Source organism: Apteryx mantelli, chromosome 18 (assembly GCF_036417845.1).
Source record: "Apteryx mantelli isolate bAptMan1 chromosome 18, bAptMan1.hap1, whole genome shotgun sequence".
Lineage (NCBI taxonomy): Eukaryota > Metazoa > Chordata > Aves > Apterygiformes > Apterygidae > Apteryx > Apteryx mantelli.
The window spans coordinates 15,799,436-15,821,839 of record NC_089995.1 but is presented as its reverse complement, the minus strand read 5'-3'; the positions used below and the strand labels follow the sequence as shown (position 1 = coordinate 15,821,839).

The window sequence follows — 22,404 nt, the reverse complement described above, 5'->3', positions numbered from 1 at the left end:
AGGAGGGGGCCACGAGAGCCAGTCCCTGGAGCAAGTGGCTGTGTGAACAGAACTGGACGGTAGCCCTGGAGAGCAGGAGTGGGAGGTGTCCTGCCACTTGCTTTTGACCATGCCAAGGCATAGAGCAGGGGCAGGTCTTGCTGAGGATCCAGGAGGCCTGAGTTCACCCTTTTGCCACTGGTGGGCACAGATCAGTCAGGCTAGGGGGAATGAAAGGTTGTGCAAGTTGCCTCCTTGGATGCTGCTTGCTACAGAAACTGGTGTGTTTAACCACTGGCCATGTCCTCCGAGTGGAACCACTTGCTCTTACTGGAAGCGTGTGGGCATGGATGCACGGAGTTGGCTTCTCTCCTCCACGCGCTTGAGAAGAGGGGCAGGAGGAGCTCTGGCTGCTCTCGGGCTGGGGAGGGAGAGCAAGCCGGGTGCTGGAGGGCCCGGGCTCGCAGCTGGACCATGAGGGTTTGCAGGCTCTGCTCCTCCTGGCGGCTGGCGGCCGCCTGGAAATAGCTCGGCGCTGAGATGGAGGAGAAGCCCATCCAAATGGGGCCGGGGCCAATATGAAAACGGATACAATGGAATAAAAATAGTGCCCTGGCCTCCCCTCTGGCCGGGGCGCGCCTTTGATTAGCGCTATCGGGAGCTCGTTAGCATGGCTGGAATGTAAACATGTGCTTCCTGTCCTCAGGCTGCCAGTGCGACGTCGGCGGCTCGGTGGGGCCGGCCTGCGAGGAGCGCACCGGAGCCTGTCCCTGCAGGCAGAGCACCCGCGGCCCCACGTGCACCCAGTAAGAGCCCGGAGCCACCCATGCACAGCTCGCTCCGTGCATGCTGGCGGGAGATCCCCACGTACCGGCCTGTCCCCTGGCGGGTGGTGGGCGTCCTGCTGATGGATGCTCCACGTCCCATTTCCTCTCCCTGAGGCCACGCTGTGCCAGGTGTCTCATCTCCTGGGCCACGACCTCATCAGCGCTGATCCCAGAGGAGGTTTCCTCCTGCCCATCGTGTCCCCAAGCACCCGTGAGGAGGTGGTCAGTCCAGGGTGCTCTCCCCAAGCGGGACATGTTGACGTGCAGCCCACAAGGGTCACCACTAACGTCAGAAAGCTAAAGGGGACGCTAGCTGGGGAGATGAGAGCCCTCCTATCTGGATAGCTCTAGCAGGTAGGTAATGGCGCTTCCTCTCTTCCCCAGACCTGCAAGGGACCATTATTTTCCTGACCTTCACCACTTGAAATTCGAGCTGGAAGAAGGCACCACGCCGGCTGGCCGGGCTGTGCGCTTTGGCTACAACCCCCTGGAGTTTGAGAACTTCAGCTGGCGAGGATACGCACAGATGTCTCCCATCCAGGTACAACTAACGTCTCCGTCCTAGCCTTGCTCCCCCCTGGGGAGGATGTGGATGGCCAGAGGGCTGACGTGCTTTTGGCACTCATCTTTCACCCCAAATGCTTCTCAAAGCCCCAAAGTCACATGGTGGCCAACATAAACAGCGCAGTGTATATATAGCCTGTTTGTGCAGAGATTTCCTGTAGTGCTAGGGACAACACAGGCTGATGAGAGGAAAGATCCTAAATTGGGAATTCCCTGACATCCTAATCCGGTTAGACAAAGGTGGTAGCTTGGTAATTACTTACAGGGATGTCTGTAAACACTGTCTCTGGGTTTGCTTGCGGCTCTTTCATCTGACTCTGCTCTTTCCTACAACTCTGCATAACCTTCCCTCCCTTTTCCAAAAATAAAGCAGCTTCTCCTTGGCTGCCATATTCAGCTTGAACCTCTCGTTACTGCTCTGCCCAGACTCTTGCTGATAGGTGGTTTGTCATAAAGGTGGTTAACGCTAAATTGCAGTTGTCTAAGCCCCAGAGGTGAAGTTATTTCATCTACTTCCCCCTTGGTGGATTCTTCTTCTGCATGGCCCCTACGAAAGTGTCGCTTGTGTGTCTGCGTGTGTTTGGGGAGCGGGGTGTAGCGCAGGGATCTCTGACGTGATTTCTGTAGTCTTGTCCTGTATAAGATGTTGCTTGTTCTGATGCGTGTACTTTCTGTTTTCCTCACTTTTTTCATGCTTAGGTGAAATAACAGCGGGGACAGATGTGTTAGCTATTTCCCATTCAATTTGTAGGCACTAGGGAGACAACAGACTCCTGTAGGCTTGAGAAAACCCCAGCCTTAAAGCTTAAGAATGAGCCTCAAGCCTATGGCCTTTGCTTTGCATCCAGTGTTGCCATTTGAGATAGAATAGTCCTCGAGAGAAGGGCTAGCACGTGGCTTTCTGCTGGCAGGTCTCTTCTGTAGTTTGCTCTCTGCAAGGTCCTTCCAGTTCGCTCTGAGAAGATGGTGTGTAACTGGAGCTTTGAGGAACACACTTGGAGTGTCCCTGGGCAAACCCCCGCTTTGTCCCGTATGCAGGAGGGTATTTAAGCAGGTGCTTAGATATCTTTGAAATTGGTAGGACTTAAGCATCTGCTTAACTGATGTCTTCTGGCACGAGGGCAGGCAGAGGGTTGAGGCACCCTTCAGCGGCACCCTCCCTTTGCAACACCAGGCGTTGGCCTTGCAGGTTCCTGGGGATGAGGCATGGGCTCCGTTTGCAGCCTTCTCTGGAGGCATCTGGGCAGGAGACCTGTGAGCACAAGGGCAGGTGCTTCAGCATTCGGTACCTGCCGGTGGGTTATGGCACAAAGCCCAAAAGCAACATTATGCCAATAACAAGAGAAAGAACTTCTCAAAACCTTTCCTTTTGTGTGAGATGTGCCCCAGCATAGCCAACCCACCTTGCTGCGTGAGAGCATCTTCCAGATGTTGTCGGAGCTTTTCCATCCCCATCCTGCAGGCAGATTGCTCCCTCTACGGCCAACCCCGGTCCAGTTTCTGGACGGGATGGGATTGCGGTGCGGGAACGCCGCGCCGCCTTGTCCCCAGGCTGCGCGCTAGGGCCAGTTGCTTGTCTCCTCCTTGCGCTGTGGCATGTTGCTTTGGGAGCAGTGCGCCGAGCGGCTGCGCTTGGGCTGGCGGCGGTGGAGGTAATTGAAGGTGTGCTCTGCTTCTCTCCCCTTTCTCTCTCCCACCAGCCCAAGGTAGTGGTGACTCTCAATGTGACCTCCCCCGACCTCTTCCGCGTCGTCTTCCGCTACGTCAGCCGGGGGCCCGCCAGTGTGCAAGGGAGGGTCTCGGTCCTTGAGGAAGGAAAGTTTAATGTGTGTGGCAACTGTAAGTGCATTTTTCACTTCTAGACTAACTCAGCCCGTCCCACTCTGCAACGCTGCGCCTCTGGCCCTTCTCCTGCCCCCAGGTGTGCCGGTCCCAGGTGACCGGCCGGCGCGGCGCCCCGTGATGGCCGGGGAGGGGGAAGCGAGGCAGGCAGGCAGGCAGGCAGGCAGGTAGGCAGGCGGCTAAGGCTCTCCCACGGAGCGGGCGAGCGGCCAGGAGCTGGCCCCCCGGTGACGTGTGCCCGATGTGCTTTTTTGCTTTTTGCAGAGTAAAGTCAGAGTCACTGTAGACGTGGAGGAGGCAGAGCTCTATCTGTTCCATGTCATCCTGAGGTATATTAATTCAGGAGGGGCCACTGTGTATGGCAAAATTACAGCTTATCAGCCACGAAGGAGAGGTAAGGATCGCAGACCGCTCTGCTCCCCTGCACCATCGCCACCTCCTCCCCATCCCAGGCAACCTCCTGCATCATCTTTTCCAGAAGAGACTTCCATATATGGCTTTATCCCATAAGTGCTGCCTTTCCGATTCAAAGGCTGATTTAAGCCTGCAGCCCCCTCATTTAACAAAGCAGCAGCGCGGTGGTCCCCTGTCCTGGGGCCGTGCAGGGTGAGGACTGGCACCAGCTAAGCTGTTGTTGGATGAGGCTGCTGTACATTTAGATACAGCTTTCCCTGCAAGGGACAGAGGAGTGTCACCCCGGTGCCCCAGACAGAACTGAGTTGAGGTTCCACAAAATCAGAATGGGCCAAGTGCTGGGAAAAGGATCCAGACTCTGGCAGCTGGACCTGGTTTTATTTCTCAGGTCCCCATCCAGAGCAGGGCTGCCCTTGCCTTGTGCTTCTCCCAAACCTGGCTGCTCTCACGAGGGTGCCAGGTTTGGAAGTGGCATGGAATTGCACACATTATGCTGGCATTGCACTCTGGTGGTTAGTTGCTATCACAACATGAGCCACTGAAGAGGAAGAAAAGCCAGAAAAGATGACTGAAGAAGCCTTGAGACCTCTGTGCTGAATATACTGGCAATCAGCGTGAGCAAGATCACGTGGGGCCAGAACTCAGGCTGTACAAGTGCACTGGTGCACGGCTGTCTGATTGATTTTACCACTCTGACGACCCTACAGACGCTGTCCTGCTGAGGTTCTCCCTCCAGACTGCGTGTGCACAGAGCAAGTCGACACAAGCTACCTATTTATCAGTACGTGAAGTTCTCTTCCTTGTCTTGAATTGACATAGAAGACGTTTTGACTTGTGAACAGCTGAAGATGATATGCCAAGTCTGAAATGCCAAGATACTATTTTTCCACTTTTTTTTTTTTTAATGAAAGATCTGGTTATTTTTTGTGGCCAGTCATGTTACGCAGCAGAAAAACATGAGAAGTGTGAGCCACCCTTGTGCCTCAAGATCCCACCAATGGTCTGGAAGGATTTAATTTGCCCTATCCAGTGGCAGAGCTCATTTGCTTTGTAATGTGCTTTCCTCCTTGCTCAGAAGCAACACTGGTGAAGCTGAAGGCAAACTGCCAGACTGATGGACTAGCAAATGAGTCCAGGAGGGCAGCTCCTTTGCTAGGCCAGATTGGCTCCAGAAATGTGGAGCCACCTTCTACCTGGGTGGAATGGGCTTCAAATGGTGAAGGACAAGTGGCCTGGAAAGAAAATAGCACACCAAGTTCAATCATTTAATCTCTCCCTGCCTGAAAAAGATCAGAAGATCTGGCCTGTGAAAAGAAAAGCCTTTTTTGAGTGTGTGATTTGCAGACTAGTTTCTCCCACCCCACCTCCACAAGCCATTTCAACTTGAGACGTGTATCCTCTCCAAGGGATGTCAAACTTCAGCTCTTTGAGACATCTACCCCTTGTTGCCTGTTCAGGGAAATGCTGTTCATCCTTTGCATCTTCACCTTCTCTGCTTCTTCTCTGAGAAAGTGAGGGCTTGGCCTCAGCTAATGCTGGTCACATAATAGGGATAGCCCACGTGGGAAGTGGTGACCAGTCCCAGGAGTAGCACAAGCCCTTGCTATAGCTTCCCTCCCTCTGCGTTATGCCTTGATGTCCATGCACCACACCAGGATAGTCAGCAGCTGAGCGTGTGAAGTTCCCCACTTCCTTCTTCATCTCATCTGCTCCCCATGCAGCTGCGTTCTTGGTGAATCTCTCTTGTCCATGCTCTTCAAAACACTTCTGAGACTGCTAGGCAGGCAGGCAGTCTGTTTCTAGGTTCTGTATCATTATTGCATCCAAAGTTAATGAATTCAAAGGTTATGAGAATGTCAGCTGAAGCAAGGAGCTGTTCAACAGCAGCAAGATCAGGCCTTAAATCCATTCAGTCCTGTCAGTTAAAATTAATGTCTAAATCTCAGCTGCAGAGAGTCTGTGGCTGGCAGGAAAGACAGGAGGAAAGCTTGGGAGTCAGAGTTTGCTAGAAAACGGGTATCTGACCCAGGAAGCTGGGGTCAGAATATCCCTGTGGAAAAACATATCTGGGCAATTCTTTTGTCTGTCTCAGAATAAATTCTTCGTGGATGAATTCCTTCCTCCTCTAGCTGGCGAAACGCTCTTTGGCGTGCAATACTCCATGCTTTGCAGTCCAGGGATGCAAAGCACACTGTGAGGGCTGTGGAGTAGCATTAAGGATTGCAGTGATTTTTTTTTTTTCTTTTTCTCCCACTGAGTTACTGAGCAGATTCCACATGGATATCTCTGTTATGGGTCACTGTGGGACTGTGGTGCATCTGCTACGGCAGCTCCAAGCCAGGACTCCCCGCTGCACTACAGAGCTGCTTCCCTGCCCGTAGCTTCCAAATTGCAGCCCCAGGTTTCCCGACCCCTCCCCAGTGCCTTCACAGCCTCTCGTCCTTCCCACCCCAGGTACAGAGCAGACCAAGCAGATCGTCTTTGCTCCCAGCACGGAACCAGCCTTTGTCACCGTCCCCCAGAACAGCTTTGGGGAGCCCTTCGTACTCAACCCCAGCACCTGGTCTCTGGTTGTTGAAGCAGAGGGTGTGCTGCTGGTAAGGACCAGTCTCCACGCACCAAGGGAGGCTTCAGCAGTCACCCAGCAGCACGTATCCCAAACGTAACACCCTCTCCCTTCTTTCCTCCTAGGACTATCTGGTTTTGCTACCCAGCTCATACTATGAAGCTCCAATACTGCAGCTGAAGGTCACAGAGCCATGCACCTACCAGCCAGCCCCGGAAAGAGCCACGCAGAAGTAAGGATCTCCACGTCTTTGTGCTGTGTGGGACCTGCTCAGCTCCTCTGGGCCTGGGGTTAAGAAATACGTTCAGTCCATACTCTGTGAGGTGATGGGGCAGGGATACCTCGGGTAACAGTTGGGTGAGCACCTGGAGCTGGCTGGGTCTGGACACAGTAAAGCCGCTTAATGGAGCACTTTGCCATGGCTGGTAATGCCTGCTGAACCTGGCTGGCCCAGAAAGCCATGTCCATCTCTATGTCCGTGGCACAGGCAGGCCATGTGTTCTGCTCATGGGCAGTGGAGAGCTGAAGCTACCAGTGAGAGCATAGTGCTGGGCACTGGATTGTGCATCAGTCTACAACCCTGGCAAATGGCTAGCAATGAGCTGGTGCTTAGTAGACCATTTAAAATGAGTTTGCAGTGCCTGGTCAGTGCTTAGTGCACCTTAGTGCATCTGCCTGCTCTGCCCAAGACCTCCCTGCTGATGTTGCCAGGAAGGCTGGATGGGCTCTGGAGACCAGTCTCCCTCTGCACTGAGCGAGGATCTATGGGAAGAAGGGCAGCTCATTGCAAGGGGAGAATCTTTCCACTGTTACTGCCCTTGCTTATCCTATAATACATCACCTCTTGCTCCTTGCCATCCAGGGGTGCTCTTCTGGGCAGTGGAGCCCTCATGTTCTACCAAAGCTTTTTTCAAAAAGGGATTGCTCTTGACTCCTCTACAATCTCGATGTAACAACAGTACTTTGCAAATCTTTTCCTAATGCTTTTAGCTGCCTCTTGTATAAGTACTTGTCGGTGGATGGCTTCCCCACTGCATCAGGAGTGGAGGCGGTGTGCAGGCTGGACAACCGGTTACCCAGAGCGTGTCCCATGGAGCAGCTCACCCCCTCCCATCCCCGGATGGCGACATGCAGCGGCAGTGATGTGAGTAGCTTTTCTGTTTCATGCCTCACACAGGCACTGCAGCACTGATCCTTCTGCTCCCGCCACCTTGTGCTTTACATACACCAGGGCAGGCTACCAGAAGGGCTTTGCACCTCTGTGCATCCCCGTTTCCCCATCAGTCTTGGAGCTGTGTGTTTGCACGCTCTGCTACTCAAGGCACCCAAAAGCAGTGTCTCCCGTGCAAAGGGTTTGCAAGGACACACATGATGTGTGGTAAGAGTCCCCTCAGTCGCCTGCAGCCCCGGCTTGTATCCCTGAGAGCCTGCAGCCCACAAGCAGCAGAAGTAAAGATACCCTCTGCAGACATACGGACATAGAGAGCTAAAACGTAAGGTATATACACCTGGAACAGATGACCCCAGGCAAACAAGTAGCACATGCCTTTGAGTAGGGCATCTCCTGCCCCGATTCATTCTGCACAGGGACAAGGGGAGATTGCTTTGAGGACTAGAGCTGGAAGTACCTTTTCAATCGGGGCCGCTCAAAATGCCACATGAGTGCTGTTGGGTATCTGTGCCTGAGAGGGGTGCAAACAGCAGTGGGGTGCAAGCTCTGCAGGGGGTGTGGGTTCATTCCAGAGAAGGCTGGTTGGTAGCATGGGCGTGCTGTGTGCTCTCACTCTGGGGCCAGGAGACCCCAGCTCAGTCGTGTCTCTCTTCTCCAGGTGGAAGTTCAGCTGTCTCTGCCTGTTCCCCAGCCTGGGAAATACGTGCTGGTGGTGGAGTACGCCAACACCAACGCTTTGCAGACAGTGGGTGTTGCTGTGAGCTCGCCACACCTAGCCATGCAGCAGGGCACGTTCACCTTCTACCCGTGTGTCTACAGGTACGGTCAGCTCTGAGCGAGAGGCTGAGAGAAAGGGCAGGGGAAGATGGGTCAGTCCTTGTGCGGTATGGCAAGGACAGAGTCCTCAGCTCAACCTTTTCTGCTTTATCACATGAATAAGGCAATGCCTCGGTGTTGTACTTCTAAGCTGTGTATGGCTGAACTTGCTCTAGCTGGATATAGATTTTAGAGATGAGCCATCCCTGGGAACCGTGTGCCAACATAGTCTGTAATGCCTCTGCCAGTAGCTAATATGTTGCTCCCGTTTGCAGCTGGGTAAATTGGGAAGGGCCCCAATTTAGGGAATGGCCTACAGAAATGTTTTCTGGAGCTACTGGTGCGGTTCAAACAGCCTGTCCCTTGCTCACAAGCGTCTGGTTTCAGATCGCAACCTTTGCAATAGGAAACAAAGATCTGGGGTGTCCTTGGGATATTTCACTCTTATGACTTGCCAGAAAAGGCATCAAAAGATATACAGGGACTTTGTATAAATATCTTCAGGACATACAGCTAGCAAGACAAGAAATGGGTCATGACCCTGCTCAAGGCTAGCCTCAAAATCTGTTTTTATCTTACAGTTTCCTTTGTCGAGGGATGGCTGTAGATTCTCAGAGCCGCCTGGCAACTTTTGAACTTACCTCGGAGGCAACCATTCGGTTCATGGCTGATCAGGCTGACTTCTTCCTGGTAAGGCTTCCTGAGAGGACAGCTCTGTTTGCACATTGCAAGGAGCAGAGATAGGAGCAGTGCCTACCTTGGAGAAGGGCTTTCTGGTCCTGTTTAGATGGATTACTAGATCTACATCTATGTCATGAGCAGTCCAAGGTGGAGAACATGCTCAGCGATGTGTTTTGAGGTAGATCGTGGGACTGGGAATTGGGAGATGATAGGAAAGAGAAGCTGCTCTTTGTAGAGGAGCTTTGCAGCAACGTGCCAGTGCAGCATCCTGTTTTACCTGAAAGCATTCCCAGCTGCTTAGCCAAGATTAGAAGGATCCCATGAAGAAGTGGAGCCCCTAAACACCTTAGGGCTTGCGCCCAGGAGGAAGGGACAGTAAACAGGGTTTTGACCTGCTGTGCAGTACTGTCCCCTTCGTGGAGGATTAAGGGGATGCTCATGGCAGTCTCCGGAGGGGGTGATGTGCGTTGCTTACCCCACAGCCTGTGTGCCTTTAGCTTCTCTCACAGTAACGTTTGGTGATGCAGGGTCAGAGGTGGTCAGCTCCTGTCCTCCACCATGCCCAAAGTCTCTCCCTAGCCATTAGCAGGTTGTGCAGTGCCTGGTAAGGGAATGCCTAGCGTGCTCAGCCTGATCTGTGGGGGTACAAAAGCAGCTGTGGGCTCCCGGTGGCAGGGGACGTGGTGTAACCAGGCCTCTCTTCCTTTCCTGCGCGCCAGTACAAAGCGTACCTCGTACCTGCTGCACGGTTCACCACGGAGTTCGTTGAGCCGAAGGTGCATTGCATCAGCCTCCATGGCACGTTCTCCTCCAACAGGTAACAGGGTCTCAGATCCCTCAAGGTTTTAGTGTGACTGTGGCTGTTTCCAAAAGCAATTGCTTCCCCCTCTTCCCTCAAGTTTGGTGCCTCTGAGTTCCTGACACGGGAGAAAGAAATCTCTGGGGCGCAGGAGGCTGAGGCAACGTGCCTTGCCCACATCCGCCGAGGAGGCAGTGATGGAGGAAGGACTGAAGGCAGCTTGCTGGTCTTTGCCTGAGCACCACGCTGCATTGCCTCCTGCGGCACGTACTGAAGTGCCGTTGTGAAATAGGCTTTCCTCTGTTTACTCGCGTACAGCAGGAGATGGTCGCGGTATCCAAATGCTTGACACTGCTCTGAATAAATATTTGCACAGGAATTAGCCTGTGCAAGATTCCTCTTCCTCCTGCTGAGCACGTTATCCCGAAGCCCCCGAGGGTTGCTCAGAAGGCTCTGCCTCAGCAGGCACGCGTTGTGATCAGATGGGTGTTGCAGGGCGTCCCCTCTCCTGCCAGGACCCTCAGCAGCCTCCATCCTTCCTTCTTGGGGGTCTTTACATCCTGTTTTCTCCTTCCCTCGCAGCAGTTTCTGCGTTCCCTCGCGGTTCCTGAAACTTTCTCAGTCGATCGTTTTGGAGGGAGGCCAGGCTCTGCCCATCACCCCTGACACCCCCCTGGCTCAGGCGGTCCACGTCATTCCAGCTGCTGTCCCCACGGAGCCTGCGCCTCGGCCTCCCACCGCGGTGGACTCCTCGGCAGAGCTCATCCTCCTGCAGCCCCCGCAGGTAGCGACGGGGGTGCTGGGTGGGCTGCTTCACCGGCGCCACACGGGCCCTGCTGCAGCGGGAACGCGGGCTGCCCCAGCGCAGGCACCGGAGTGCGTGGAGAAGCTTCCCCTCTGTGGTTATTAGCTCTTAATTTTAATCAGGGATTTAGACTTGCGCCTGAGCCTGTAATTCCCATGGACTCTCCTGTCTTACCTCCATCCAACCCTGCTTGGTTCTCTGGGCTCCCACGAAAAGCTTTGCAGATCGCTGTAGGTGGCAGCCTGAGAGCCACCATTCAGGGGGTTAACTGTGAAGATGTGTTGGGCGTCGAGTCGCCAAAAGTCTCAGGAGCGTGCGACTGTTAACTCATGTTTGTGCAATAAGAGCACAAATTTCTGCAGTAATAAAAACTATCCTGGATATGAGTGCAGATGTCTGATGAGGTTTCTCGTGTCTGTCCTCCTGTTTTGGGCCAGGCTGCTGTTGTGTTCAACAGTCAGATCCAGACGCTGGGACGCTACGCTTTCATCCTGCATTATTACCAGCCCAACCATCCTACCTTCCCTGTGGAAGTGTTAATCAACGGTGGGCGCATTTGGCAAGGTAAGAAGAGCTGAGTCCTGGGAGAAGTTCCTGGAAAAGGGGCCCCAGAAACCTTTGTCATGCCAGGTGATAACTGCAGGTTCTGTGAGGAGTGTGAAAAACAAAATGTGCCTGACTAGTCTCTTCAGTCCCAACCAAGAGTGGAGAAAGAGGGCAGCAGGGTGAGACAGGTCTGTTCCAGGGTGTCAGGTGTCCTTCTCATTTTTTGTCCTTTTCAACTATTTTCAGTTTGGAAACGCTGAAAAAATCTGCTGTAGAGATGAGGACTTCCGTGTAGGCATCTGCAGCCCACTAACAGTAGAGTTGCTTTTCTTCACCAGTTATCGCACGCCCCTCAAAAGCAGTCTGGGAGGCCCTTCGGGGTCTGCAGACCACTGTTCCTAGCAGAAATAGCCTAGGCAAGGGTGACCAGCTGGAAAGGAGATTCCCCTGAGAGCGAGTGGAGGGGGTGATGGGGACTGCAAAGGAAATGGGACACCAAAGGGTTTGTTGTCGTTTCAGGGGAGACCAATGCTACCTTCTGCCCACATGGCTATGGGTGCCGGAGCCTGGTGGTTTCTGAGAATGAGATTATCCTGGATGTTACCGACAACGACCTGACCGTGATTGTGCGAGTGCCGGAAGGCAAGCAGCTGTGGCTGGTAAGCCTCTCTCCAGGAGACTCCGGGTGCCTGCTGGACCTGCCTCCAGCAGGGCTGGAGTTTGTCCTTGAGGATTTTTGCTACTGTGTGACCATAGGAATGTTTCCCACCATCACTCAGTTTCTGCGCTATCCTGTAAAGCCGCAATCTTAAACCTACTTAGTGGTGCAGAATTGAGCGCAGAATTCGCAAAGACAGGCTCTGTGTATGACACCGTTTTCCCAGTGCTGTGTGGTTTTGATACCAAAGCAAGGTGGAAATTGAAGCTGTTGCTTTGCATAGCTTGTGATAACCCAGAATAAACCTTCTTCCTGCCCCAGTGATATTTGGCACCTATATGGCATTGTTTGTCCAGGCATGTCTCATCATGGGAGCAGGTAGTCCTTGTTATCCTAAACTCAGGCACAGAACGACTAGAAGACCGAAGGCTAGAAGGACTAGAAGGCTGAAAGATAGGGCTGGAACCCATGTGACTTTGTAGCTAGGAGTTTAAGGTGACAACGACTGCCTGCCTCCATGCTGAAGCACAGCCTCTGCTGCCCCTTTAGGGTATTCTGCCTTTCTTGACTGCAGTGAATTTGGGTCACTCCTCACATGGGTGGTTAGAGTAGATGGACCCTGATGGATAAACCCTAATGGAGGGATGGCTTGATGAGAAGTTAAAGGTGCATTTGGGCTACTGAGTGAGCTCATTTCAGACTGTGTCTGTCTGGCCTAGCTAAAGAGCCTGGCTCATCCATCTTCTCACGGCAGGATTACATCCTCGTGGTGCCAGAAGAAAGCTACAGTTCTCAGTACCTGCAGGAAGAACGCCTGGACAAGTCCTATGACTTCATCAGCAGCTGTGGCATCAACAGCTTCTACATCAAGTGAGATCCTTGGCTTTGGGGTACTCTTTCTGTCGTCCACAGGCTGCATGTTCCTCAGGAAGCAAAAGCAGCAGCACTTGTACGCTTCCCGGGGCACTGCAGGTGGCAGGGGAAGAGTTAATTGCTTTCCTTATCTAAGTATCAAACCTTTGGATGTTTGGAGATCTTGGAGTCGCTGGGCTCTCCCTCCCACTAATTCAGGGTAAATCGCTGTGGGAGATCCTGCTGGATTTTGCACTGACGCTCAGTGTGGGCCGGTGGGGAGGCTGCTGGGGTGCTCAGCGCGGTGACTCCTCGTGCCTCCTTCTGCAGCCCCGTCACGTCCTCGAGGTTCTGCCGCGACTCCGCCATCTCGCTCTCGCTCTTCTACAACAACGGGGCCCGGCCCTGCCAGTGCCACGAGGCCGGAGCGCGGGGCAGCCAGTGCGAGCCCTTCGGCGGGCAGTGTCCCTGCAAGCCCAACGTCATTGGGCGAGAGTGTTCCCGCTGCGCCACCGGCTACTGGGGCTTCCCCAACTGCAGGCGTGAGTTGTCCTGTCTCCCACCCGGGGGAAGCTCTGCTTTCCCAGCCGTGGCCGTTCTGCCTCCTGCCGGGGGGAGGCCGATTTGGGAAACAGCTGCATTGCCCAGCCCTGGTTTCGGCCTGAGATGGGTCCACCTACACTGAGCAGGAGGCAGAAAACAGCCCAGCTCCCAGCAGCGTGGCTGAGCACCTCTCTCCCCCTTCCAGCTTGCGACTGCGGGGCGCGTCTCTGCGACGAGGTGACGGGGCAGTGCATCTGCCCTCCGCACACGCTGAGGCCCGAGTGCGTGGTCTGCGAGCCCCAGACCTTCGGCTGCCACCCGCTCATCGGCTGCGAGGACTGCAACTGCTCTCGGCCGGGCGTGCAAGAGCTGGCGGAGCCGGGCTGCGACGTGGACAGCGGGCAGTGCAGGTGAGGGGCACCGAGGGAGCACGTTTGGCAGCGTCACCTGCCTCCCTGGCCTTCAGGGGGTGACGCGATGGATGGGAGATCCCCGTCAGTGCTGCGTCCCGCGCCGGCCTGGGTGAAGCCCTGAACGCCTCGCCGCTCCCTGCACGGGATCGCAACGCAGAGGTTTCTAACCGCCGCTCTTGCGTCCCGTCCAGGTGCAAGCCCAACGTCATAGGACGGCAGTGTGACCTCTGCGCCCCTGGCTACTACCATTACCCCAACTGCCGGCAGTGCGACTGCCACCAGGCTGGCACTGAAGCGAGTGTGTGCGACCCAGTCACGGGGCAGTGTCACTGCAAGGTCAGTCCTCTGAGCGCCTTCGCACGGGGTGCTGCTGCTTAGCTGAACCCTCCTGCTCCAGCAGCACAACTTGTCATGCTTTGATAACTCGTCTGTCCTCCACTAAAGCCTAGCGAGGAGCTGTTGACGTGTCAAGCTTTGCCTGTCTTTGTCTTCCAGGAGAACGTGGAGGGCCCAAGGTGTGACCAGTGCCGCCTGGGGACGTTTTCTTTGGATGCCGGCAACCCCAAAGGTTGCACCAAGTGTTTCTGCTTCGGAGCGACCGATCGCTGCCGCAGTGCTGAGAAGTACCGAGCCGAGGTGAGTGGAGCCGGGGGCCATGGGGCTGCTAGAGCAGGCTGTTCGGATGTGTTCCCACCCTCCTGGCTCCCAGTGCCCTCAGGTCTCCCATCCTGCACTAGTCCTGCCCCGGTGGAAGATTTGATGTGAGGAGGGTTATCTTCATCTTACTGTGCCCTTCTCCCACGTTCAGCCCATTTTCCTGGTCTCGTGGGTGGGAAGTCGCCGTATTTGAGCTTTGGTGTTGTGCCATGGGAACTCCAGCAAGGTGGGAGGCTGGGGTGGTGCCCGGCTTCCCAGTGACTTCAGTGAGCGAGGTTAAGACCCTGTAGGCATCTTTTTCACTGCAGGAAGAATTACTCTTCTGCAGTGTCAGCATCCAAATATATTCTGCAGCTCCACAAAGAGCTCTGGAAACATCTATGGTTCCTGTTTCTCCCCTAGTTTGTCGACATGAGCGGGTGGGTGTTGCTGAGCAGCGACCGTCAGGAAGTGCCCACCACCCTGAGCCTGCGGGAGCAGCTCCTTCGTGCCGATCTCAGGAACCTCCCTGAGGCGTATCAGGAGCTCTACTGGGTTGCGCCCAGCTCCTACCTTGGGGACCGGGTAAGAGCACGTGCTTGGCCCGAGGCAGCCGGACCAGCAGTCACACACATCCTGGGCCTCCATTGACACGTGTGCCGGTGGCATGCCCAGCACCATGCAGGTGTTGCTCAGTGCTCCGGTTGAGCACGGACAGCTGTGACACAGCTCATCACAGCACATCTCCATCCTGACTCACAGCAATATAACTTTGCTACATGATTTGGCTCTCCCCTAGGTTTCATCCTACGGTGGGCACCTGCGTTACGAGCTTCACTCAGACCCCCGGAGGGGCGACGTGTTCATTCCCATGGAGTCCCGCCCGGACGTGATCCTGAAGGTAGAGCCCAAGAAATGCCCCTGTGCCTCCTGCTTATGTGTGAGCAGGACGAGATGGTGACTGCCAACTTCCTTACTTCTCCTAGGGAAATCAGATGAGCATCATGTTTCTGGAAGGCACCTACCCCTCGCCGGGGGAGGTACACCAAGGCCAGCTGCAGCTGGTGGAGGTGAGTTTGCACACACAGGTGTGTACCAAGTGAAGTGCTCAGATGCTAATGGAAGGATGAGATTAGGATGTAGACAGAAGGGAGGATTGCTTTGAACTCAGTAGTTTTAAGTGCTGCCTGTTGCTACTAGTTCTTGGCACTTTTTTTTTTGTCTGAGCTCTCAAGCATGCATAGAACAAATTTCTTGCAGATTCCAAGGTCTGAGTCTTTCACTTGAAACATCAAAAAACATGTGTTCTCTGCATCATTATCTTTGAGGCCGACATGAATTGCAGCAGCACATGTTGGCCTCTTGGATGTCCATCTGCTCTCAAGGCTAGTGCCAGTCATTCTGGAATAAAGATCACCGTGGTGTAGCCTCGGACTTGGCAGCCTGTGTTAGATTCAGGGTTTTTGCTTGTGCTGGGTGTGACTTGTTAGGACAGCTGAGCTGTGTCTAGGTTTCGGGGGCCTATGGCCTCATTGCTGGACGTATGTGATAGTGAGACATTAAGACAGCCCTAAGGTGCGGAAACACCTTGCTCCTAAAGCAGGCAGGCTGGCTTTCCTTGCGCCTGTGCAGCAGAAGTGGCTGCGAAGAGCCAGGGGCTGTTTTGCAGCTGCCTGACACAAAATAAGGGCTTGTGCTTCCTGCCAGTAATGTCAAGTCTTCTCCCACTAGGGAAACTTCAGGCACACAGAGACGCACAACCCTGTGTCCAGAGAGGAACTCATGATGGTGCTGGCAAACCTGGAGCAGCTGCAGATCCGGGCGCTCTTCTCTCAGCTCTCCTCCTCGGTGTCCCTGCGCCGCGTGGTCCTGGAGATGGTGACGGATACGGCCACAGGCATCCGTGCCAGCAACGTGGAGCTGTGCTTTTGTCCAGCCAACTACCAGGGAGACTCCTGCCAGGTAGGGGCAAAAGGGGACACGGCCGCGCTGGGCAGAGCGGGATCGAAGACCATCCGCTGGGGGCCTCGGCCGTCCCTCGCGTGCAGCGCGGCTGGCAGCCACGGGGTTTGGATGTGCTTCGCTGTATGCACGGCAATGGTGCCAGAGCACCAGCCTCCAAGCCAGCCCCTGAGGGCTCTAGTTTTAATTACAGCTCAGATTGCGCCCGAGGAAGAAACAGCTGCTCCCAAGCTCCCCGCGCACCAGCGCTTTCACAGGCTCCCTCCCACCACAACGCTACACACCTGGGAGACGTGTGCTAGGGCTTGTGGAAGAGGAATGGTGGGGAAATTGCGCAGGTGTTACGGGCCAAAATTAAGGGCGTGCAGTGCCTGGGCGTGGGTCCTTCTGCCTGGCCAATTATCTCTATTGACGAGGAGAAGGAAAGAGCTGCACTGAGGAATCTTTAACTGTTGTTGCTTTTAATCTCTTCTCCATTGACACAACTCTGTGGGAATTCTGCAATGGAAACTAAATCAGCCTCTTTGCTTTGCCTGAATGCGTCGGGCTGTTTTTCACATCTCTGTCTTTTTTACACGTCTGTCTCTTTTTCTCTGTCCTTAGGAATGTGCTCCAGGCTACTACAGGGACACCAAGGGGCTCTTTCTGGGAAAATGCATCCCATGTCATTGCAACGGCCACTCAGATCAGTGCCTGCCAGGGTCTGGGATATGCCTGGTAAGTGAATAGCCAGTGAAGTGCTGAGATTTTGGAGCTGGAAGGGCTGTAGCACGTGATTGAAAGGTTCTTTGCATATAGACCATGCCTGAATAGGTGCATTAGCTGCAGGTGCCATTTCCAGGATGGCCTGGCTCTGGGTCAGCTTAGGGTGAAAGACAGGTCTGGGAAAGAAGAAGGTTCAAAGCGTCCAGTTATCTGACGGGGAATTGTCTGTCCTAACCACGGTTCCCTCCCGTCCGTGCTGAGCCCGTAGCCCGCCTTGTCCTTGCAGAACTGCCAGCACAACACGGAGGGGGACCACTGCGAGCGGTGCAAGGACGGCTACGTGGGCAGCCATTCGGCCGAAGGACTCTTGCAGTGTGTCGGATGCCCGTGTCCTCTTTCAGTCGCCTCCAACAAGTAAGCGCGCTTGGATGGGGTTCCCTTTCTGGGCCCGCTGTTTAACTGCTGGGAACCGGGCTGTCCTGCACCTGGGCACTGGCTTGGCCCTGGTGGGTGTCCCAGTAATAGCCTCATCCGTGAGCTGGCCCCAAACCTACTCGCTTACCTGAGGCCCCGGCAGCCCTTCCGAATGATCGGCTGCCCTGGCACTACATAAGCGAGGTGACCGCTCCTTCGTGTCCGCCCCTGTCATTTCAGTTTCGCCGTCGGCTGTGTCCACAAGGGCTCCAGCACGCAGTGTCTCTGCAAGCCCGGCTACGCTGGACCGAACTGTGAGCGGTAAGAGCGATGGCACCCAGGGTTTCCGGGGCTGGGGCCACGCCAGCCAGTGCAGCCACCGCTGTGGCAGGAGAGAAGTTTTCCTAGCAGAAACTGCAGGGGAAGTGGGCGGCTCTGTCCCGAGCGTGCTTCGCTCCGGCAGGATTTGTTTCAGTCCCTTTCAGCCTGCAAATACCCTATTACTGTCCCCGCTGCCGATATAGCGTGTTACTGTGGGTGCATCCCTTCGCCGTGTTTTGCCTTGACTTGCGGGCCGTGATAAAGGCACCTCTCTGGGGTAACGAGAGGTAAAACACAAAGTGCGTGGGGATCCCCGGGGGCTGCAGCAAGTAGAGGCGTTGGATGCCTGCACGGTTATAATTGCCCAGGGCTTGCGCGGCGCAGGCCTGCGCTGCGGGGCTCCCCCGATGCTCCGGCTGTGCTTTCACATGCCGTGTTTCTGCAGCTGCGCCCCGGGCTACTACGGCAATCCCTTGGTGATCGGCAGCTCGTGCCAGCCCTGCGACTGCAGCGGGAACACGGATCCCAACATGCTGTTCAACAGCTGCGACTCCCTGACGGGCGCCTGCACGGGGTGCATGCACCACACGGCCGGCGCGCGGTGCGAAGCCTGCGCCCCCGGCTACTACGGGGACGCGGTGGCAGCCAAGAACTGCACACGTGAGTGGGGCGGGCGGCGGGGCAGGGGGCCGCGACCACCAGAAGGGAGGATGGACAGGTGGACCGTGACCGTGTGCAGCCCCTAGCCGTTCTGTGCATTGCCCGGGTGAATCACGCACTGAATTGCCTGCATGCTGGGGCAGGCAGCCTCCAAAAACTCTACTAAGAAAAGATCGACTCCAAAAACTTGCCCTCCAGCATCACAACTCCATAACCTCCTACCCACCCCCGTTTGCAAGGCTCTACGCCGCACCCAGGCTGGAACGGTCTCAACCCAAGCAGCTCCCCCAGCAGTAAGGCTGCAGCTCACCTGGCCATCGTTCCCATCGGAGCATAGGTTTGCACAGCCCATTCCCAACGCTGCTTGTCTCCCCTTTGAGGAACAACAGCCAAATTATAGCTCAGAAAAGGGGATCTGCCCTGGACAAGGGTCACGGCAATAAGTTGTTGGCAGGAGCAAATCCAAGAGAAGAGAGGTGCTGTGTTTGCTCTGCCCGTGATAGACAAGGGGAAAATAGGATTCCCCACCAGGAACAGGGAGGTTTGCGGGTGGCTGGGTGTAGCTGGGTGTGCTTTTCCCCGGCAGAGTGCAACTGTTCGCCTTGCGGGACTGACTCGTGCCACCCGCGAACCGGCCAGTGCTTCTGCAAGCCTGGAGTGACGGGCCAGCACTGCGACCGCTGCGAGGTAAGGGGAGCCCGCGGCCCGGACGGCGCGTGGGGGACGGGGAGGGCGGGCTGGGAGCAGAGCGGTGCCACCGTCGAGGTGGCAGCCGGGGGGTTGATGCTGCATTTGCTTTAACTGCCCACCCGTGATGGGCCCCTGTTGCAGCTCCCGGTCTTTGCGGTGTTGGTACGAGTTTTGCGACGGTCAAAACGCTTCTGGGAAGCGAGGTCGGGGTCCCGTGTCTCCGGACGGAGGCACGCGTGCCCTCCTCCGGCTGAGCGGGAGGCCAACCGCCCTGCTTTTCCCTAGGAGGGCTACTACGGCTTCGAGGGCTGCTCGGGCTGCCAGCGGTGCGACTGCGACGTGGGCTCCGTGGGGCCCCGCTGCCACGCGCAGACGGGCCAGTGCAGCTGCCTGCCCGGCGTGAGCGGCTCGCGCTGCCAGCAGTGCGCCCCCGGCTACTGGGGCTTCGGCCCCCGCGGCTGCACAAGTGAGTCCTGCTTCCCGGCTCTGGTGCGTGGAGGAGCTGGGCAAGGTTTTGGTGGCGCTTGTTGAACTGCTGAAGAGGAAAACCTGGTATCTCGGATCCTGTGCGTGTTGCCGGGTTGAAACCATGTAGATAAGCAGAGATGCAGTTGCGCACCTGGAATAAAACCACCCCTTCCCCTCCCTCCAGCATGGCAACAGCACAAAACGATGCCACTGCTGTTTTCCTCTTTCTAACCTTTAGGGTTGAAAGCAAAGATTGAGCTGATCCTTCTCCCACTCAAAACCCGCAAACCCAGCCCTTAGTGCCTGCTCCCGGGATGGAGGTTTGCTTTGTCGCAGCAAACCGCCGCGCTCCCCGGTGCGGGTTAGGGCCGTGGCGGCGCCCGGCGGGGCCGCTCCAGCCTCCCCTCTCTCGCCGGCAGAGTGCGAGTGCAAAGGCGGCTCCTGCGACCCGCGCACGGGCGAGTGCACCTGCCCCAACGGCCTGGCGGGGAAGCAGTGCGACGTCTGCCAGGAGAAGCACGAGGTCCTCGTGGCAAACAGCCCGGACAGCATGAGGTGCGAAGGTCTGTATCGTGCTGTGACCCATCCTCCCCTCTCCCTTCTGCCCAGACGTGGTGGTGTAGTAGGGTTGGGGTGGCCTGGCTGGAAAAGGAGGCTGCGTCCCTCCTGCAGTCCTGGGGAAGGTGGCCAGGGAAGCCAGGGAAAGGGCGCTCTGCTCACCGCTCCTTTCCCGCGGCAGTGTGCGACAGCTGTGTCCTGCTCCTGCTGGAAGATCTGCAGAGCATCGAGACGTCCTTCCCCTCGATTCGGGGCCAGCTGGTTAACCTGAACGCCAGCTCCATCGCCTGGGCTCGCCTCCACGGTTTCAACAGCACTATGGCCACCATCACTGTACGTGCAAGGCTTCAGCGCCGCTTTCTGCCCGCTTTTCCCGGCCCATTTGCTTGATTTCTGCTCTCTCTTGCAGAACCACCTGCGCGAGTACCAGCGAGCCCTAAGCAAGGTCAGGCAAAGGGTGGACGAGCTGGAGGACGAGAACGTGGACCTCACGCAGGACCTCAATGCGCTGCAGCACAAAGTAGGGTGTTTGCCTGTCTTCCTCCCCTTGCCAGAGTGTGAATCCCTCCTTTTACTAAAAATGATGGCTTTGAAGGCCATGAGGAGCCTCGTTCAGACAGGCTGGATCACCTGCCCAGCCCAGCGCTAAGCTGTGGGTGTCAGGGCCTCTTACTCACATGCCCGGACTAGCTTATCTGGATTGGTCCCTTGGAGGGCTGCTAAACTTACTGTGATATTTCTGGTCATTTCTCGATTTACTACTTGCTTTTGAGGCATCTCCAACTTTAACTGGTAAAAATAAATTCAAAAGAAGGAGCATGTGAGGAAGGCATGCGAATGGCTGGGTCTGTCCTAGGGGTACCCGGGCTGCGGCAGGCAGAGCCCTGGTCCTGGCAGCCGAAGAACTGACCTTTTTGATCATAGCCGTCCTTGGAGGCCTCGGTCCAAGAATACCTTTTGCAAGGGTCAGTCTACATACGGTAAAGAAATACCAGTTGTGTCTTCAGGGAAACTATAAACTGAGCAGGATTTGAGGCCTTGGTTTTAATCTAAGTGAGAGGCAAAAGTTTCTGCTGGATGACATACGTCCCTTGGGCTACGCGGACAAATGCCCACCTCTGTGTACGAGCTCTGAACGGCCAAACCCAGACCTCTTGTCTCCTGCTCAGCACCCGGGTCTGTCTGCCCCCAGGCTCTAGGACTTTGCACTGTGTTACAAGCATGGAACAGTGCTGTCCGCTCTGGTCTTAGGAGCGTTTCGGGAGCCCCAGCCTGGTGCACTGGGAGCTGGGTGTCTCACTTGTGCTTCTGTGCACGTGGTGAATAAGATCATCGCTAAAGGCATCGTAGGAGAGCAGCACGGGGCAGGCCGTTGCAGGAGACACGACTCTTGGTTCACGGAGCTCAAAAGCAGCACCTTCCCAAACCTAGCATGCCTTTCGGGTACATCGCGCCCTCTCTGACAGGTCACATTAAACATAGTCTCATGCTTCAGTTAAACCAGGATTTTGTGTTGTAGATGACAATGACTCAAAGAGAAGCAAACCATCTAGAGCAGCACACAAGGGAGACTTACCAGAGGGGGGAGCAGCTCCTGCTAGATATCCAAAGCATCCAGAAAAGCATTGCAGGTAGGTGCTAAAGTCGTCCCTCTGCTTTGTGGGTTTCTTCCTGCTGGGAATGCCATGCTCTCGCTCTGCAAGCAGCACTGTGTACTGCACGCCTTGGAAAAAGGAAGGGGAAATACAAATGTAATGGAGACCCCCAGGGGCTTCTAGCTATTTAAGTAGACCAGGGTTGTCGTGAATCCCAGCCGTTTGGCTGAGCACCGTCTTTGGAAAAACATGTTAAACTTGCACAAATATTTGTTAAAATGCAGAAAACGGGGGCTGTCTGCACTACTGTTCCAGGAGAGATTTAGCAAAACAGAGAGTGACTGGATCTAGGAGAGATCCACAAAAAGGTGCTTGGGGTGCAGCATGTATTGTGGTAAGGGCAAAGGGGACAGAAATGTGGCAGTGCTCCTGAGTGATCTCGAGCAATTCAGGAGGTGCCTGAGTACTGCCGCAAAAGCTGGCTGCGGTTTGTCGAGGGTGAGATAGGAAAGAGCTCGGGTGGGTTGCGAAGGGTCAGTTGATGCTAGTGGGGGACCTGGATTTCCCTGCAGACGTGGTGCAGCAGATGGCCAAGTTTGGGACGGCAAACACCAGCACCACCTCCACCGAGGAGTTCCGGCAGAAGATGGCCGAGGTGGAGAGGATGCTGAGGGAGATGAAGGAGCGGAGTTTTGGCAGCCAGGAAGCTCTGGCAAGGCACGAGCATGAGGAGGCTCAGAAGCGTGAGTCTGGCTCTGAGATTTATTTTTATTTTTTTAATTGACTTTTGATTTTAATAGCTGGGTAGTTCTGTTTGATGATGAAAAATGACAACACTTAGAAATAGGAGTTATTGTTATTATATATGTATCATATATGGATGCAAATAAATCCCCTCATGTTTCCTCGTGTTCACTGC

The 22,404-nt window shown here is 55.3% G+C and overlaps 1 protein-coding gene across 1 annotated transcript in view; it reads left to right on the top strand.

Moving 5' to 3' along the window:
• LAMA5 (laminin subunit alpha 5) overlaps positions 1-22,404 on the top strand; it is a 98,773-nt gene that overhangs the window by 62,465 nt on the left and 13,904 nt on the right. Inside the window, exons 21-52 of the mRNA XM_067307608.1 lie at positions 686-785; positions 1,191-1,347; positions 3,071-3,209; positions 6,081-6,223; positions 6,318-6,424; positions 7,183-7,336; positions 8,022-8,182; positions 8,761-8,869; positions 9,580-9,677; positions 10,242-10,443; positions 10,902-11,028; positions 11,530-11,669; positions 12,423-12,538; positions 12,851-13,062; positions 13,269-13,473; positions 13,668-13,812; positions 13,972-14,112; positions 14,536-14,697; positions 14,912-15,013; positions 15,099-15,182; positions 15,844-16,074; positions 16,678-16,791; positions 17,066-17,193; positions 17,434-17,514; positions 17,960-18,174; positions 18,761-18,861; positions 19,150-19,330; positions 19,752-19,895; positions 20,072-20,223; positions 20,300-20,410; positions 21,410-21,521; positions 22,058-22,228. Coding sequence (XP_067163709.1) covers positions 686-785; positions 1,191-1,347; positions 3,071-3,209; positions 6,081-6,223; positions 6,318-6,424; positions 7,183-7,336; positions 8,022-8,182; positions 8,761-8,869; positions 9,580-9,677; positions 10,242-10,443; positions 10,902-11,028; positions 11,530-11,669; positions 12,423-12,538; positions 12,851-13,062; positions 13,269-13,473; positions 13,668-13,812; positions 13,972-14,112; positions 14,536-14,697; positions 14,912-15,013; positions 15,099-15,182; positions 15,844-16,074; positions 16,678-16,791; positions 17,066-17,193; positions 17,434-17,514; positions 17,960-18,174; positions 18,761-18,861; positions 19,150-19,330; positions 19,752-19,895; positions 20,072-20,223; positions 20,300-20,410; positions 21,410-21,521; positions 22,058-22,228 — 4,545 coding nt within the window. The remainder of the gene's footprint in view (positions 1-685; positions 786-1,190; positions 1,348-3,070; positions 3,210-6,080; positions 6,224-6,317; positions 6,425-7,182; positions 7,337-8,021; positions 8,183-8,760; positions 8,870-9,579; positions 9,678-10,241; positions 10,444-10,901; positions 11,029-11,529; positions 11,670-12,422; positions 12,539-12,850; positions 13,063-13,268; positions 13,474-13,667; positions 13,813-13,971; positions 14,113-14,535; positions 14,698-14,911; positions 15,014-15,098; positions 15,183-15,843; positions 16,075-16,677; positions 16,792-17,065; positions 17,194-17,433; positions 17,515-17,959; positions 18,175-18,760; positions 18,862-19,149; positions 19,331-19,751; positions 19,896-20,071; positions 20,224-20,299; positions 20,411-21,409; positions 21,522-22,057; positions 22,229-22,404) is intronic.